Source organism: Crinia signifera, chromosome 3 (assembly GCF_055691185.1).
Source record: "Crinia signifera chromosome 3, ASM5569118v1, whole genome shotgun sequence".
Taxonomy (NCBI): Eukaryota; Metazoa; Chordata; class Amphibia; order Anura; family Myobatrachidae; genus Crinia; species Crinia signifera.
The window spans coordinates 87,002,246-87,015,802 of NC_139219.1; the positions used below are offsets into that span (position 1 = coordinate 87,002,246).

Here is a 13,557-nt window from a genome sequence, read left to right on the forward strand (position 1 = left end):
AAAGGCAGCAGGCCTGTTGAGAGACATTGTGACTACTGGCTGTGAGTATAGTGCTTATTTTTGTATTACAGATGTTAGGTTCTACCCTATGTAGTTAGAAGCCATGGGGTTTTCTGGGGTTTATTTTGGCTGTACAATAAAAATAGCCTATGGCAATGCGTACCAAAGCCATGGAGTAGTGTGCTGTTAATCAGCTGGTACATAACATGATAGATATATCAAAGCATATGCATCATGCTTTAAAAAGCAGCTTCACCTATCTCCTCCTTTCAAATAGTCGTGGCACTATAGGGATGCTCGCATGAATCTCCAGCTCCTGCTTCATTACTCCCCGTCCCCAAATATGATGGAACAAGAACTAGTTTCAAGTACGCTTACATGCTTTGTTAGAGCACAATAAATATAATGTTTGCCATAACTAATTGTATATAAGTGCTGTGTGGTTTGCGGAAGTTCTTCTTGCCAACCCCTCCTTTCACAACCGTACAAATTACTGTATAAGAGTGCCCCGACAAAGAGAGTCTTTCCCTTCTTCTTCCAAACAACCCCTCCTTTACCCTGGAAGAACTCCTGGACCTGGTTGCTATATTTGTTTCTGCTTGCTTTCAGGCAAGACACATTTGTTCATAACTCCTGTTTCCGAGTTTTGCCTCGTTACAACCAACAATATAAAAACTCAACTTTGACACATTTTGATACCTATAGTTATATTTACTTTTATTGATATACTTCAGCAATGGTGTGTGCACACGGTGCGATTTGCACAATCAATTTCACTATATTGTCAAAATCTATAGCAAATTAATGCAAATCACACAGTGGGCGCCCGCATCTGATCCAGCTGTGCAGCCCAAAATGTAGAAATAGACTGTACAGCACAGGCTTTTGCTACTATGTCGGGCCATGCTGCTCAATTCAGCATGCCCCCCCTCCTTTCTGTCCCTTCCTCCCTTGTAAGTGGATGCCGGCCCCCAACATTGAATCGGTGGCCGTCAAATCTCAACGTGTGTACGCAGCTTAAGAGAAAATAAGAGGCATAACGTTAAACACTGCTTTTATTTTTTCAGAGCATCATAAAATTATACATATTTATTCAGGTACAGCATGCTTTCAATGTTCAATGTAAGAAATGAAAGATTCTAAATGTACATACTTTTTTTCTTTAAAACCTATACAAAAACATAAAAAAGTGCAATGTAGAGAATGAAAAAAGGAAGAAAAAAATCTTATCCATAGGACAAGATGCTATTTAAGGTCAAATTCAGACATATAGCCCAAACAAGCAATTTTATATACAGTACAAATCTTGACCAATGTTTCTATACAGCATAGTGCAGACAATAGATTTGTGTTAGCGACCAACCATTCCAAATCAACGACTCTGTCTCTTTAAAGAACCCCAAGTTAGTCCACAAATTTTAATAGTGAAAACCTTACAAATATATTACAAGCATGGAGTCTTTCAAATTCTGTATATTACTTTTCACTGTGAACGATACATTCTAATTTTAAGAAATTTTCCTGGAAAAAGATAATTTTATGGTACTTGCTTTTTTTTATCCAGAAGAGTTTTTACTTTGATTTATTGCTAGACATTTCTTGTTAACCTTGGATTAATTTTTCAAATTCTAATTATGTGCGATTCATTTATTTATCATTTCTAGATTTTCTTGAATCGTGTTAACAAATAGATGGGGTAGTTTGTTGAGCTGTATTGTCATTTACCTTTCAAGTTTTGAAAAAGAAGACAATTAGCTTACAGTTTAAATACAAAAAGAAATATTCCTGGGAAATGTAGGCAAGAGTAAACACCTATAAGTGGTCTAGTATATGCTTACTACTCATGCAATCATAACCTCCCCCCTCTCCGTTATATATTTCATTATTAACTATTCTATCAAGTTTTTATTCTATTAGCTGGTGGAAAGATGCTAAATCTAGTATCAGAGCACTTTAATTCTAATGTAAAAAAACACAACGAAAAACCCCAAACAAAATAGGAACACACCACACAATAACTTAAGGCTTAACAACTAATATACACATATAAGCGGCACAATCATCTTCAACTCCCGCTATGCAGGATGAAAAAACATTGGAAATATCACATTTGTTATTGTTCTTTGTTCATCAAAACATAGCGAATATATGAACTCAAAATGGACATTTGATTACAATATGTTAGTTACAGTACATATGATATAGCCAGTGTTTAAATATTTACATATTGACTAACCTTAATCCACCATCGTTTGGGAAAGTGTATGGAATGTATGACTTATACCACAGTATACAAACATGCAGAACCAAGATAGTGTAAATGTCCTCACTATCCAAAAGTCAGTAATATATTGCTACCATGCAACCTTATTGCTTAAATCTGTTGCTGCTTAAAGATTCACAGCACATACTACAGAGCTGTATTGCTAAATGGTTTGTAAGATTCAGAACTGACAGGGAAGTAATCACAAACATGTTTAGAACAAAGATCTATTTTATGGTGACCTATTCAAAATCTTGTCTATGGTAAAGTTCAGTGGTGTAGCTACATATGTGGCAGACCCCACTGCAGCTTGGGGGAGTGGCGCCAGCAGGGTCTGTGGTGGGCGCGGCTGGCTGAACTGACAGGTGACTCAGGCAGCAGTGAGCGCTGAGCTGGTCCCACCCTGTACATATCTAATGAGCGGAGACCCAGTGCAGTGCGTTTTGAATGAGCGGGTCCCCGCCCCGTACATATGTAATAAGCGGGTCCCGGAATTTTGGGGGGCAGGGGGAGAAATATTTCTAGCTACGCCACTAGTAAAGCTTTGATTAGATCTTTAGATAGGAGTTGTCCCTGGATTTCAGTTATATACAGTAATGTTGTATCTCTTGTTCCTGGGTTATAAAGGGAACATTCCCACACTAATTATATAAAGATATCAGAAGTCACCTTAGAATCCTACACTTTGTATACCACCACCTACCCTTATACTATAACAGGGCCACAGCATTCTGTTAGTAGCTACAACACTGTATGTCTGGAACGAATATATTTACAATATGATTGGAATTGCATGAATACAAAACTCTTTAGTGTAAGAAATTGATTTATTCCCCTACCTCATTTAAAGCATTTTGCAAAAGTTGTTATACAAAGTGAATGGCAATGAGCTATTGCTGGGGCCACAAATGTGGCCCTTGGCTCTTTAAGATGTCATTCAGATGTCAGAAGAAAGATCTGACATTTCTGTTGTGTCATAACAATTCGAATCACTAGCCATAGAACACTCACGGATAATTCGGTTGTTGTCTCCTCATGAATGTATTACAGCATGTATCCTGGAGCTGACCAAGGTATCATCTTTCTAACATGATGAAATAGTCTATGGGGCATTGCTAAATCTGTTCCTCCTACTGAATTTGGCCATTTCACAAACTGTTTTCTAACAAAAACTATATAAAATCTTTGTTTAGAAAACATGGATGGTACTCAAACCACAAATGTGCCTAAACCAGTGCTAACCACAAATATGCAACCTTATTGGGCAAAGTATTTGATCCATCTGCAATTACACATTAATTGAATCTGATTTGTGTGAATTTGGTATGATTTTTTAAAATTCAATGAGATCTATGCAAAAGTGTTCCTAAATAGTTCATTGGTCTCAATTGGATTGCGATGATCTAATCCAATTGTAATATGTGGTGTGTTTATTTGTTAATAGGATATTTGACACCATTCTCAAAGTTCATTATCCTTTGCTGATCAGGAATCCGTTCCAATCTAATGCAATGTATTTGCTCGGATTGTTAATGTCCGTAAACAAGTTTAGATTACATTGTGCCACAAAAAGGTATATTATCAATTTGAGATGCTTGCACATGAAGGCAAATTGCAGAAGGCGCACTGCTGAGTTCTAGTAAAGTTGATATATTATTTCTGTCAGAAGTGTAAAAGATCCGGACTGAACATTTAAAACTTACCATTATACTAAATGTAAACAATGCAAAGCAACAGACGCATCCATTTAACAGTGCTGCAGTAATACAGTACATGAAGTTATTAAGCTATAATACACAACTGATAGTAATGTACTGTATGCATAATCTGTAAATAAGATCTGTAGTAACTTTAAGTTCTAATGTCATCTCTTATAATCAGTGAATTCTGATGCAATATGTTCAATGGAAAAATGAAAACAATGCACAACTTGTTCTAAATGATATGGATATCAAAAGTCACTTCTGTGACCTGTATAATGGCAAGTCATCCTGCAGTCTTGTGCTTGTATATGTTCACTCAAGTCCTCTGTGACTTCTCAGATCTGCATCATTTACAGCAGGGAGCGTATCATCCAATATACAGGAATAGCTACAGTACGTTTAACTCTTAAGAAATGTGTTCAAGCAAAACTACTTGAGCTAAGACATTGAAATTTTTCTCTAAGAGACTGAACAATATTCTGCTGGTTAGAAGGTGGTGCCCGCCAGAGATAGTCTCCATAACCTGCTATGTGGGCATCAGGGCTCTCTTTGTCATTTAAAGACTTTATCGGTGTAGTGGGCATGCTAATGGAATAAGGGGTGCTGGTTCTACACGGAGTCTGAGCCAATTCAGAATGATCACGTGCATTTAATTTCATTTGCTGACTGGAAGCTGCCTCCAGCCCATCCTCCTCTTCATCTGACTTGATCTCTACATAGTCATCATCATCATCCTCATCACCTTCAGTGTCTTTAAAGTTTGCAAAATAGTTTAGAGTAGCAATTTGGGCATTTAGGGAAGATATTTTATTTAGAACCAAAATCTTCTGGGAGTCTTGTAGTGTTATAGCAGCAGTCTCCTCTGAGCCTTGTGATCCCTTTTCATCAGTAAAACTGCCACCAAAGTCATAAATATTAGATAGTCGCTCTGGTTTGGAGTTTTGTTGTGGCTGTGGAGCAGTAGACCTCTTTGTGTGTTTTATAGGCTCTCTTGACCTGTCCATGATCATAGAGGAAGAGGAGGACTGTGAGCGAATATATGGCTGGGTTTTTTCACAGACTACTCTTCTACCCAGTGAATTATAGATATGGGCCTGACTTGTATTTTCATCATGCTGTTGGCTGATTGTACTCCATCTCGGGCTATGTAAGCTTGATAGATCTGACTTAATCAATGATGGAACGGAACATGCAGCCATAATGTTTCTTTGGTGGCCTTTCGTCCCATGTGCTGAGATATCAGATTTTGTCTTTAAGTCTTTAAAGTCTGGCCAGGTGAAGAAATCTCCAGCTTCCCCATTGATGTGCGCAGAATGTATGCTGGTGCTATTCTGCTGCAAAGATTTTCTGTGGTGCGGATTAAAATGAGGAGCTGGTTGTTGCGGAGGTACTGACTTTATTGCAGGCGTTCCTATTGGAGCATTTTTAGCTTCTTTTTGTGTTCTTGCAGGTGACTCACGGAAGATAACTGGGTCATACACCTGAGAATATTCTGCAATTCTTGCACCTGTCAACAGGACAAATGCTGGTTTTAGAAAATGCATGGGTATCAAAAATGAATTATGTCAAATATTCAATTTCAGTATACTATATTTTCTCTGTTTATGTAGTCCAGTTTGCAGTTTTACTTACAATACAGCGGAGGTAATGCTGGCGTTTTAGAATAAGAACGCTGGCATCCCGATGGAGGGAATTCTGACAGGGGTCAAGCAAGTATACTTACCCTCCCCCTGCCCCTCCCTAACACTAACACTTCCTGCTGCCTAACACTGATGCTAGTGCCTAACCCTAAACCCGTGCCCTACCACCCCACAGCCTAACCATCAATCCCCGAAGCCAAACCCTAACCTTCCCACAGAAGCGTACCCCTAAAGTCTCTGCTAGTGCGTAAACCTACCCCCCCCCCTTCCCCAGCCTAATCTTAACCTGCCCCACAGTTACATTCGGCATCCAAAATCCTAATTGATGTTGTTCTGGCGCCGGTCTCATGGCTGAGTAGGGAAGCCATTGTCGGTATTGTCAACGCCAGCATCCCATTTAATTAATGCACCAAGTTCTATGATACTCTATATAAAAAGTACCGACAGAATTTTCAAGCGCTCCTTCTATTCCTATATTTTCATGTCACTCCGTCCTCAGTAGTTCTGATGATGACTCGTATGACATGAAAAGAAAGAGAACCATATAGAGTAGCACCTTTAAGTAAAACCACTGATACGTATGTAGTCTGATGTCAAAAACCGTACCCTATATGGTGGTCCACTAAATGAAAGGTGGACAAATCACGCTCAATTATGAGGGGGTGATCAACCTCCAATGGATCCTCCAGATGCCTTGATAAAGGACAGGAGGTCTGAAACGCGTTGGCAGAAGGGACTTGTGGACTCTGGACATCTTCACCAGGATTGAAACTTTTACAGACAGCATCCAGGGACGCCTGTGGCTATTCCATCTCATGCTCTGTATGTCTGCTTCTATTTAGTAGACACATCAATCGGGTGAGAGTCCATTGTTTACACCCAATGAATTTTTACTGTGTATGTTTTTAAATATTAAACGTTACTTCACCATTTTGGCACCTATCTTTGGTTTTTATATGTGAAATCAATTGGAGGAGTCTGGAGGATCCATTGGAGGTTGATCACCCCCTCATAATTGAGCGTGATTTGTCCACCTTTCATTTAGTGGACCACCATATAGGGTACGGTTTTTGACATCAGACTACATACGTATCAGTGGTTTTACTTAAAGGTGCTACACTATATGGTTCTCTTTCTTTTCATGTCATACGAGTCATCATCAGAACTACTGAGGACGGAGTGACATGAAAATATAGGAATAGAAGGAGCGCTTGAAAATTCTGTCGGTATTTTTTTGCTACAATTTGTGATTCTAGTGTGTTTGGTGACACATTTAACTGTATAGATTCAAGCTTGCACCTTAGCGCAGAATTATATCCTAGAACCCCTATTTCTGTATAAAAAGAACAGCTAAATAGTTGACCACGGATATCTTTAGGCAACACTAACAAAAAACACATTAAATCTCTATAAACACTCCTCTAACAGCCATAATAATTGTATTTATTGACACTTATCACACCAATAATAAATTAAGGGTTGCTGGTATTTATTTAAAATTAAAAAAAAAACAAATGCAGGTACATCCCTGCAAATGCAATCATTTTACTTATTGGTTCTGGGGGCATTAGGGACATTAGCTTAATAAATTTAACATTTTAGTAAAGGGCATTACTGAGTGGAATAATGTATTAGGGGAACTACTACGGTATGGCACAATGTGTATAAGAGGTACAGTACTACAGACACTACACTGAAGGAGATTCTCTCTCCCCCCCCCCCCCACTCCCCTTTTGAGTGGGCATGCCCGATTTCCCAGGACGCAAATAATGCCTTTTTAAAATGATCTTACCTATCGCTGAGCCTCCTTGTTTCTTCTCTTCCATTATAGCTGCAAGGTCTTTTGATTTCAGCTTGTGTGGTTTGCAAGATGGTTGCTCCTGTTCTGGGCTTTTCATTTTTAATAGATGGTTGGCTTTTCTTATTTTTTTACTGTACTGTCGTGCCATCATGACAACTTTATTTGAAGATTTTTCAATGCTGTCCAATCCCTGAGCAACACTCAGTGTGTCTGTGTAGGACAGAGTACTTTGAGATGAAAAGAAAGGCGATTCCAGAATTGTCACTTCACTAGTAATGGAAGTCCTCTTCAAGCTGAGCATTGAGTTTCTAGGGGTGGTTGGAGGACTCTGGTCACCTTTATAGCTACGTGGACTGTTACAGCTCACCTTTGTCATAGGCAAAGGTGAATGGTCTGGTAAGCGCAATGACGACAGTGAATACTGCACATCTTTGTTAAAACGAGACTTATTTGTCTTATGTTTTTTGTCATGAACGTCATCTTTACTCACAGGGAATGAGGCCAAGGAATGCTCATTTTTCTTTTCTTCATTCTTTTTTATATAGTTTTCTAAATCATTCCAGATCTCATCGACTTCTTCCGACAACTTATCAGCAGCCGACTTGTGAGAAACTGAATCAGAATTAGAGGAGATTTCGAGCAAGTTAATATAATCATCTCCTGAGGGCACACAGTGGTCCAAAGATTCATCCTCGCTGTACTGTAGGCTTTCATCAGAAACAAAACGTTGCAATGGGTCATAACACTGAAAATCTCCATCCATGCCCACAAAATTGTCCCTCTTAGAACATGTATTACTCCTTTCATGCTCCAGTGATTGTTCTGGAAGGCGTATAGAGTCATATATGTTTTCCTCTATTATTCGGAGCTCCTGCAAGCTTGGATTAGATGTCCCTTTCTTAACATCTTTTTCTTGCATTGGCACAGAAGTGTTCTTCACCTTTTCATATCCTTTTGCTGTTCGACCATCAAGATGTTCACTGCTTAGATGCAAAGCATTAATCCGAAGATAATCTGTATTTTCCCTTCTTGCCAGCCCCATTTGTTTAAGATCATCATAGCTGATATTATCATATACATGTTCAATATCATCAATTGTCAATTCCTCAGCGGAACCAAGAGTTGAACACTTTGGACTTTGATTTATAACTTCACAATGAGAATAATGGTGGCTGCTGTTATTTTGCCGGCATCTCGAATTACAACGTTGTGATTTACTTTCTCCGACACTACTTGCCCTTCTTACTAGTCTGCAGTATGAATTATTGACATTGTCATCTTGCATTAGGCCTAGGTGCCAACTACATGGTCGACTGGATGACCCTCTTTGTTCTTGTGACCTGGGTGACTCCAACTTACTACATTCAGTCATCATAAACATCTGATAATCATCATCCTCATCTTCCTCCTCATTGTTTTGGGTTGATCTTCTAGAAGGAAAGAGGGCTTGTCTTATCTGGTGATCTGTCCAGATGTTCCGCAAAGCAGCTGTTCCTCCAAGGATATTCATTATGAATGAATTTGCCTGAGCAGTACCTGGTTGTCTGTTTGAAGGCAGTGCAGCCGAATGGGGGAATAATTGATCTGTACTCAACTGTGACAACTCTTCATCAGATTGGTTTTTGGAATTCTAAGAACAATAATGGAAAAAAAATGTTGTTAAACTTCTCAAACCGTTTCTGCAAAGCTTGTGTAATGATATTACTTATTTGCTGACTGATGAACTGATAGATGGCTAGATTCAGAGATCATCGGTTTTGCGCAGATATCCATTTTCAGACCTGCGCATGTGTGTGTGTGTGTGTGTCAAGTCGCAGTGCCTCTTTGGGGATGGGGAAGGTTCAGTGACAGCCAGTTTTTCAGAAAACAAGGCTTAACTGGCCCTGGTGGCAATTAAAAACCATCCATCCTGAGTAAACAGAGGGTGATTCAGATAACCAGAGTTCAGACAGAAGGATGTAATGCTGCATCTCTAGGTGCAGCAGGAGGTCAAAGGTATTTTTACATATGGCAACGCTAGCATATTTTTGCAGTTTCTATATGCACTTCTGAGTCCATCTCTGAATCAGACCCTGTGTGTAGTTGTTCTAATAAAGGCATAAATAGATTTCTTATACTGTGTCTACACACATTTACCTTTAAATACAAGTTTCGACACCAGGAATTGATCTAATGTTTTTGGACAGTTAACAGGAAGTTCATTATAGGGGCCCATATAGCTATCCACATACCCTCCATGTCAGTCTCCAAATAAATGAAATAAGCAAATGTCAGTGCTCAGGTAAAAAAGAAATGTATACAGCAATGTATTGTTGGAGAAGATATTGCACAGTACTATGTAATATGGATAGAGCAGACCCCAACCAATTTGACACTCTAGGCCAGTGGTTCCCAAACTGTGTGCCGTGGCTCCCTGGGGTGCCCCGGGACACATGCAGGGGTGCCATTGGTTGGGCAAAATTTTTGCTGGTGCTGTCTAGCAGATAATCCCTCCACCCACCACAGACAGCCACAGTGATGTGGCACTGATCTGAAGGGTGAGGATTTATCCTCTCACTCATATATGCTGAGCAGACTTTAATCAAATTATTGGTAGGCTGAGTGTATTGCTATCTGTTGTATACAGAGAGGAGGACACAACTCCTTTGGCTATTGCTATAAGGAGTTATATCTCAATTTTAAATGAGGACCTATGCGACCTCAATATTAAAAAAAAAAAAACCTTACCTGACTTTCACATAAGCCGAGGTTAAAACTTCTACGTTTCTCAACATTCTCTGCGGCCTGGCTGTTTAACCGCTTTCTTCCTCCTTTTACTTTCTGCTGAGATGCGTGCTGTAAATATTGGAGTTCAACAAAACATTTATTTACTGTATAAGTTCAGCAGCCAGCATACAGAGCGCTCTACATACAGATTTAAACCTTATATAAACACTCAGGAGCTGAATCCGCTTTGGATGCACCCACAGCTGCTTTTACACCTTGCTGTGGCTAGCTGTTTACTACTTTATGGTAATGCGAGAAACCTCCAACGTATACTAAACATCTGTGCTACTGCATGTGGAAGCCAACCCCTGCTTATTCCTGTTCTGCTGCACTGTTCTGCCCGGGCCCCCTCTGCCTGCTGCAATGATCTGTTCTGGCTCCCTCTCTGCCTGCTGCACTGATCTGATCTGGCTCCCTCTCTGCCTGCTGCACTGATCTGATCTGGCTCCCTCTCTGCCTGCTGCACTGATCTGATCTGGCTCCCTGTCTGCCTGCTGCACTGCTCTGCCCTGGCTCCCTCTCCGCCTACTGCACTGCTCTGCCCTGGCTCCCTCTCCGCCTACTGCACTGCTCTGCCCTGGCTCCCTCTCCGCCTACTGCACTGCTCTGCCCTGGCTCCCTCTCCGCCTACTGCACTGCTCTGCCCTGGCTCCCTCTCCGCCTACTGCACTGCTCTGCCCTGGCTCCCTCTCCGCCTACTGCACTGCTCTGCCCTGGCTCCCTCTCCGCCTACTGCACTGCTCTGCCCTGGCTCCCTCTCCGCCTACTGCACTGCTCTGCCCTGGCTCCCTCTCCGCCTGCTGCACTGCTCTGCCCTGGCTCCCTCTCTGCCTGCTGCACTGCTCTGCCCTGGCTCCCTCTCCGCCTGCTGCACTGCTCTGCCCTGGCTCCCTCTCTGCCTGCTGCACTGCTCTGCCCTGGCTCCCTCCCTGCCTGCTGCACTGCTCTGCCCTGGCTCCCTCCCTGCCTGCTGCACTGCTCTGCCCTGGCTCCCTCCCTGCCTGCTGCACTGCTCTGGCTCCCTCTCTGCCTGCTGCACTGCTCTGCCCTGGCTCCCTCTCTGCCTGCTGCACTGCTCTGCCCTGGCCCCCGCTCTGCCTGCTGCACTGCTCTCCCCTGGCCCCCGCTCTGCCTGCTGCACTGCTCTGCCCTGGCCCCCGCTCTGCCTGCTGCACTGCTCTCCCCGGCTCCCTCTCTGCCTGCTGACTGCTCTGCCCTGGCTCCCTCTGTATCGGCTGAATTGTCCAGCTTGCCATGTACCCAGCAGTGTGTTCAAACTGTTATTCTAGGCTACAGTCTGTCCCTTAGCATTTTAGCAGTTGGAATGCATGTTGAAGATGGGACAGTTTAGTAGATTAATATTATATAGATCTATCTATAGCTATCCATAGACCTATATTTAAATAAAATGATATCACTCATTAGTTATTCTTATACATAGACAACACATTGTTGTCAATGGCAATTCACATAGATTTAATGGTCCAGAGTTTTAGTCTAAGCTGAACCTTGACCACAACCACCAGATTCATACATTTGATTGCTGCATCACTGGGCGGATGTTATCCAGTTACAGCTTTCACCAAAATGTTGACCATTATATCCATGTGATTTGCCATCATATATAACTGTTGAATCAACACAGCCTTTTCTTTTTCTAAGAAGACTGGTGAGTGTCCTCATTTCTTTGAATTTATACAGTAGCGTTAGGAGTAGCCTAGCCTAGACCCTCTTTGAGGATTACTGCACCACATTGGATGTGTCGGCATGTTCTGACAACCTGGATGCACGTTTTAGGCCATTATGCTTGACTAGATATAGATCCTGGGACATATTAAGAGCAGAGGGTGCCTGTATACAGTCAGCATTTGGGCCCCCTCCTTTCTAGATGTTGGTGCAAGGGAGTAGACTTTGGCCCTTTGCCACAGTCTGCAGCGCACGCACAGGTCTCCAGGAACATGGAGTATGCAACATATTCCCCTTGACCTTAATATATAATCAGATTGTGTTCATCCTATATATAATCTTAAAGTGCCCATACACTATGTGACTTCTCCGAAGGGACAGCTGCACTGTTCTGCCCGGGCCCCCTCTGCCTGCTGCACTGATCTGTTCTGGCTCCCTCTCTGCCTGCTGCACTGATCTGATCTGGCTCCCTCTCTGCCTGCTGCACTAATCTGATCTGGCTCCCTCTCTGCCTGCTGCACTAATCTGATCTGGCTCCCTCTCTGCCTGCTGCACTGATCTGATCTGGCTCCCTCTCTGCCTGCTGCACTGATCTGATCTGGCTCCCTCTCTGCCTGCTGCACTGCTCTGATCTGGCTCTCTGTCTGCCTGCTGCACTGCTCTGCCCTGGCTCCCTCTCTGCCTACTGCACTGCTCTGCCCTGGCTCCCTCTCCGCCTACTGCACTGCTCTGCCCTGGCTCCCTCTCCGCCTACTGCACTGCTCTGCCCTGGCTCCCTCTCCGCCTACTGCACTGCTCTGCCCTGGCTCCCTCTCCGCCTACTGACCTGCTCTGCCCTGGCTCCCTCTCCGCCTACTGCACTGCTCTGCCCTGGCTCCCTCTCCGCCTACTGCACTGCTCTGCCCTGGCTCCCTCTCCGCCTGCTGCACTGCTCTGCCCTGGCTCCCTCCCTGCCTGCTGCACTGCTCTGCCCTGGCTCCCTCCCTGCTGCACTGCTCTGCCCTGGCTCCCTCCCTGCCTGCTGCACTGCTCTGCCCTGGCTCCCTCCCTGCCTGCTGCACTGCTCTGCCCTGGCTCCCTCCCTGCCTGCTGCACTGCTCTGCCCTGGCTCCCTCTCTGCCTGCTGCACTGCTCTGCCCTGGCTCCCTCTCTGCCTGCTGCACTGCTCTGCCCTGGCCCCCCGCTCTGCCTGCTGCACTGCTCTCCCCTGGCCCCCGCTCTGCCTGCTGCACTGCTCTGCCCTGGCCCCCGCTCTGCCTGCTGCACTGCTCTCCCCGGCTCCCTCTCTGCCTGCTGACTGCTCTGCCCTGGCTCCCTCTGTATCGGCTGAATTGTCCAGCTTGCCATGTACCCAGCAGTGTGTTCAAACTGTTATTCTAGGCTACAGTCTGTCCCTTAGCATTTTAGCAGTTGGAATGCATGTTGAAGATGGGACAGTTTAGTAGATTAATATTATTATTATATAGATCTATCTATAGCTATCCATAGACCTATATTTAAATAAAATGATATCACTCATTAGTTATTCTTATACATAGACAACACATTGTTGTCAATGGCAATTCACATAGATTTAATGGTCCAGAGTTTTAGTCTAAGCTGAACCTTGACCACAACCACCAGATTCATACATTTGATTGCTGCATCACTGGGCGGATGTTATCCAGTTACAGCTTTCACCAAAATGTTGACCATTAT

General features: G+C 43.1%; 1 protein-coding gene across 4 annotated transcripts in view; it reads right to left on the reverse strand.

The window, feature by feature from the left end:
- Window positions 1-1,037: 1,037 nt before the first annotated feature.
- PLEKHG1 (pleckstrin homology and RhoGEF domain containing G1) overlaps window positions 1,038-13,557 on the reverse strand; it is a 243,566-nt gene continuing 231,046 nt past the window's right edge. For all 4 annotated transcript variants that reach the window (XM_083176164.1, XM_083176166.1, XM_083176165.1 and 1 more), the window contains exons 16-18: window positions 10,135-10,242; window positions 7,399-9,037; window positions 1,038-5,473 (exon numbers count right to left, since the gene is read on the reverse strand). In XM_083176164.1, the coding sequence (XP_083032290.1) occupies window positions 4,386-5,473; window positions 7,399-9,037; window positions 10,135-10,242 (2,835 nt within the window). In that variant the 3' untranslated portion in view covers window positions 1,038-4,385. The remainder of the gene's footprint in view (window positions 5,474-7,398; window positions 9,038-10,134; window positions 10,243-13,557) is intronic.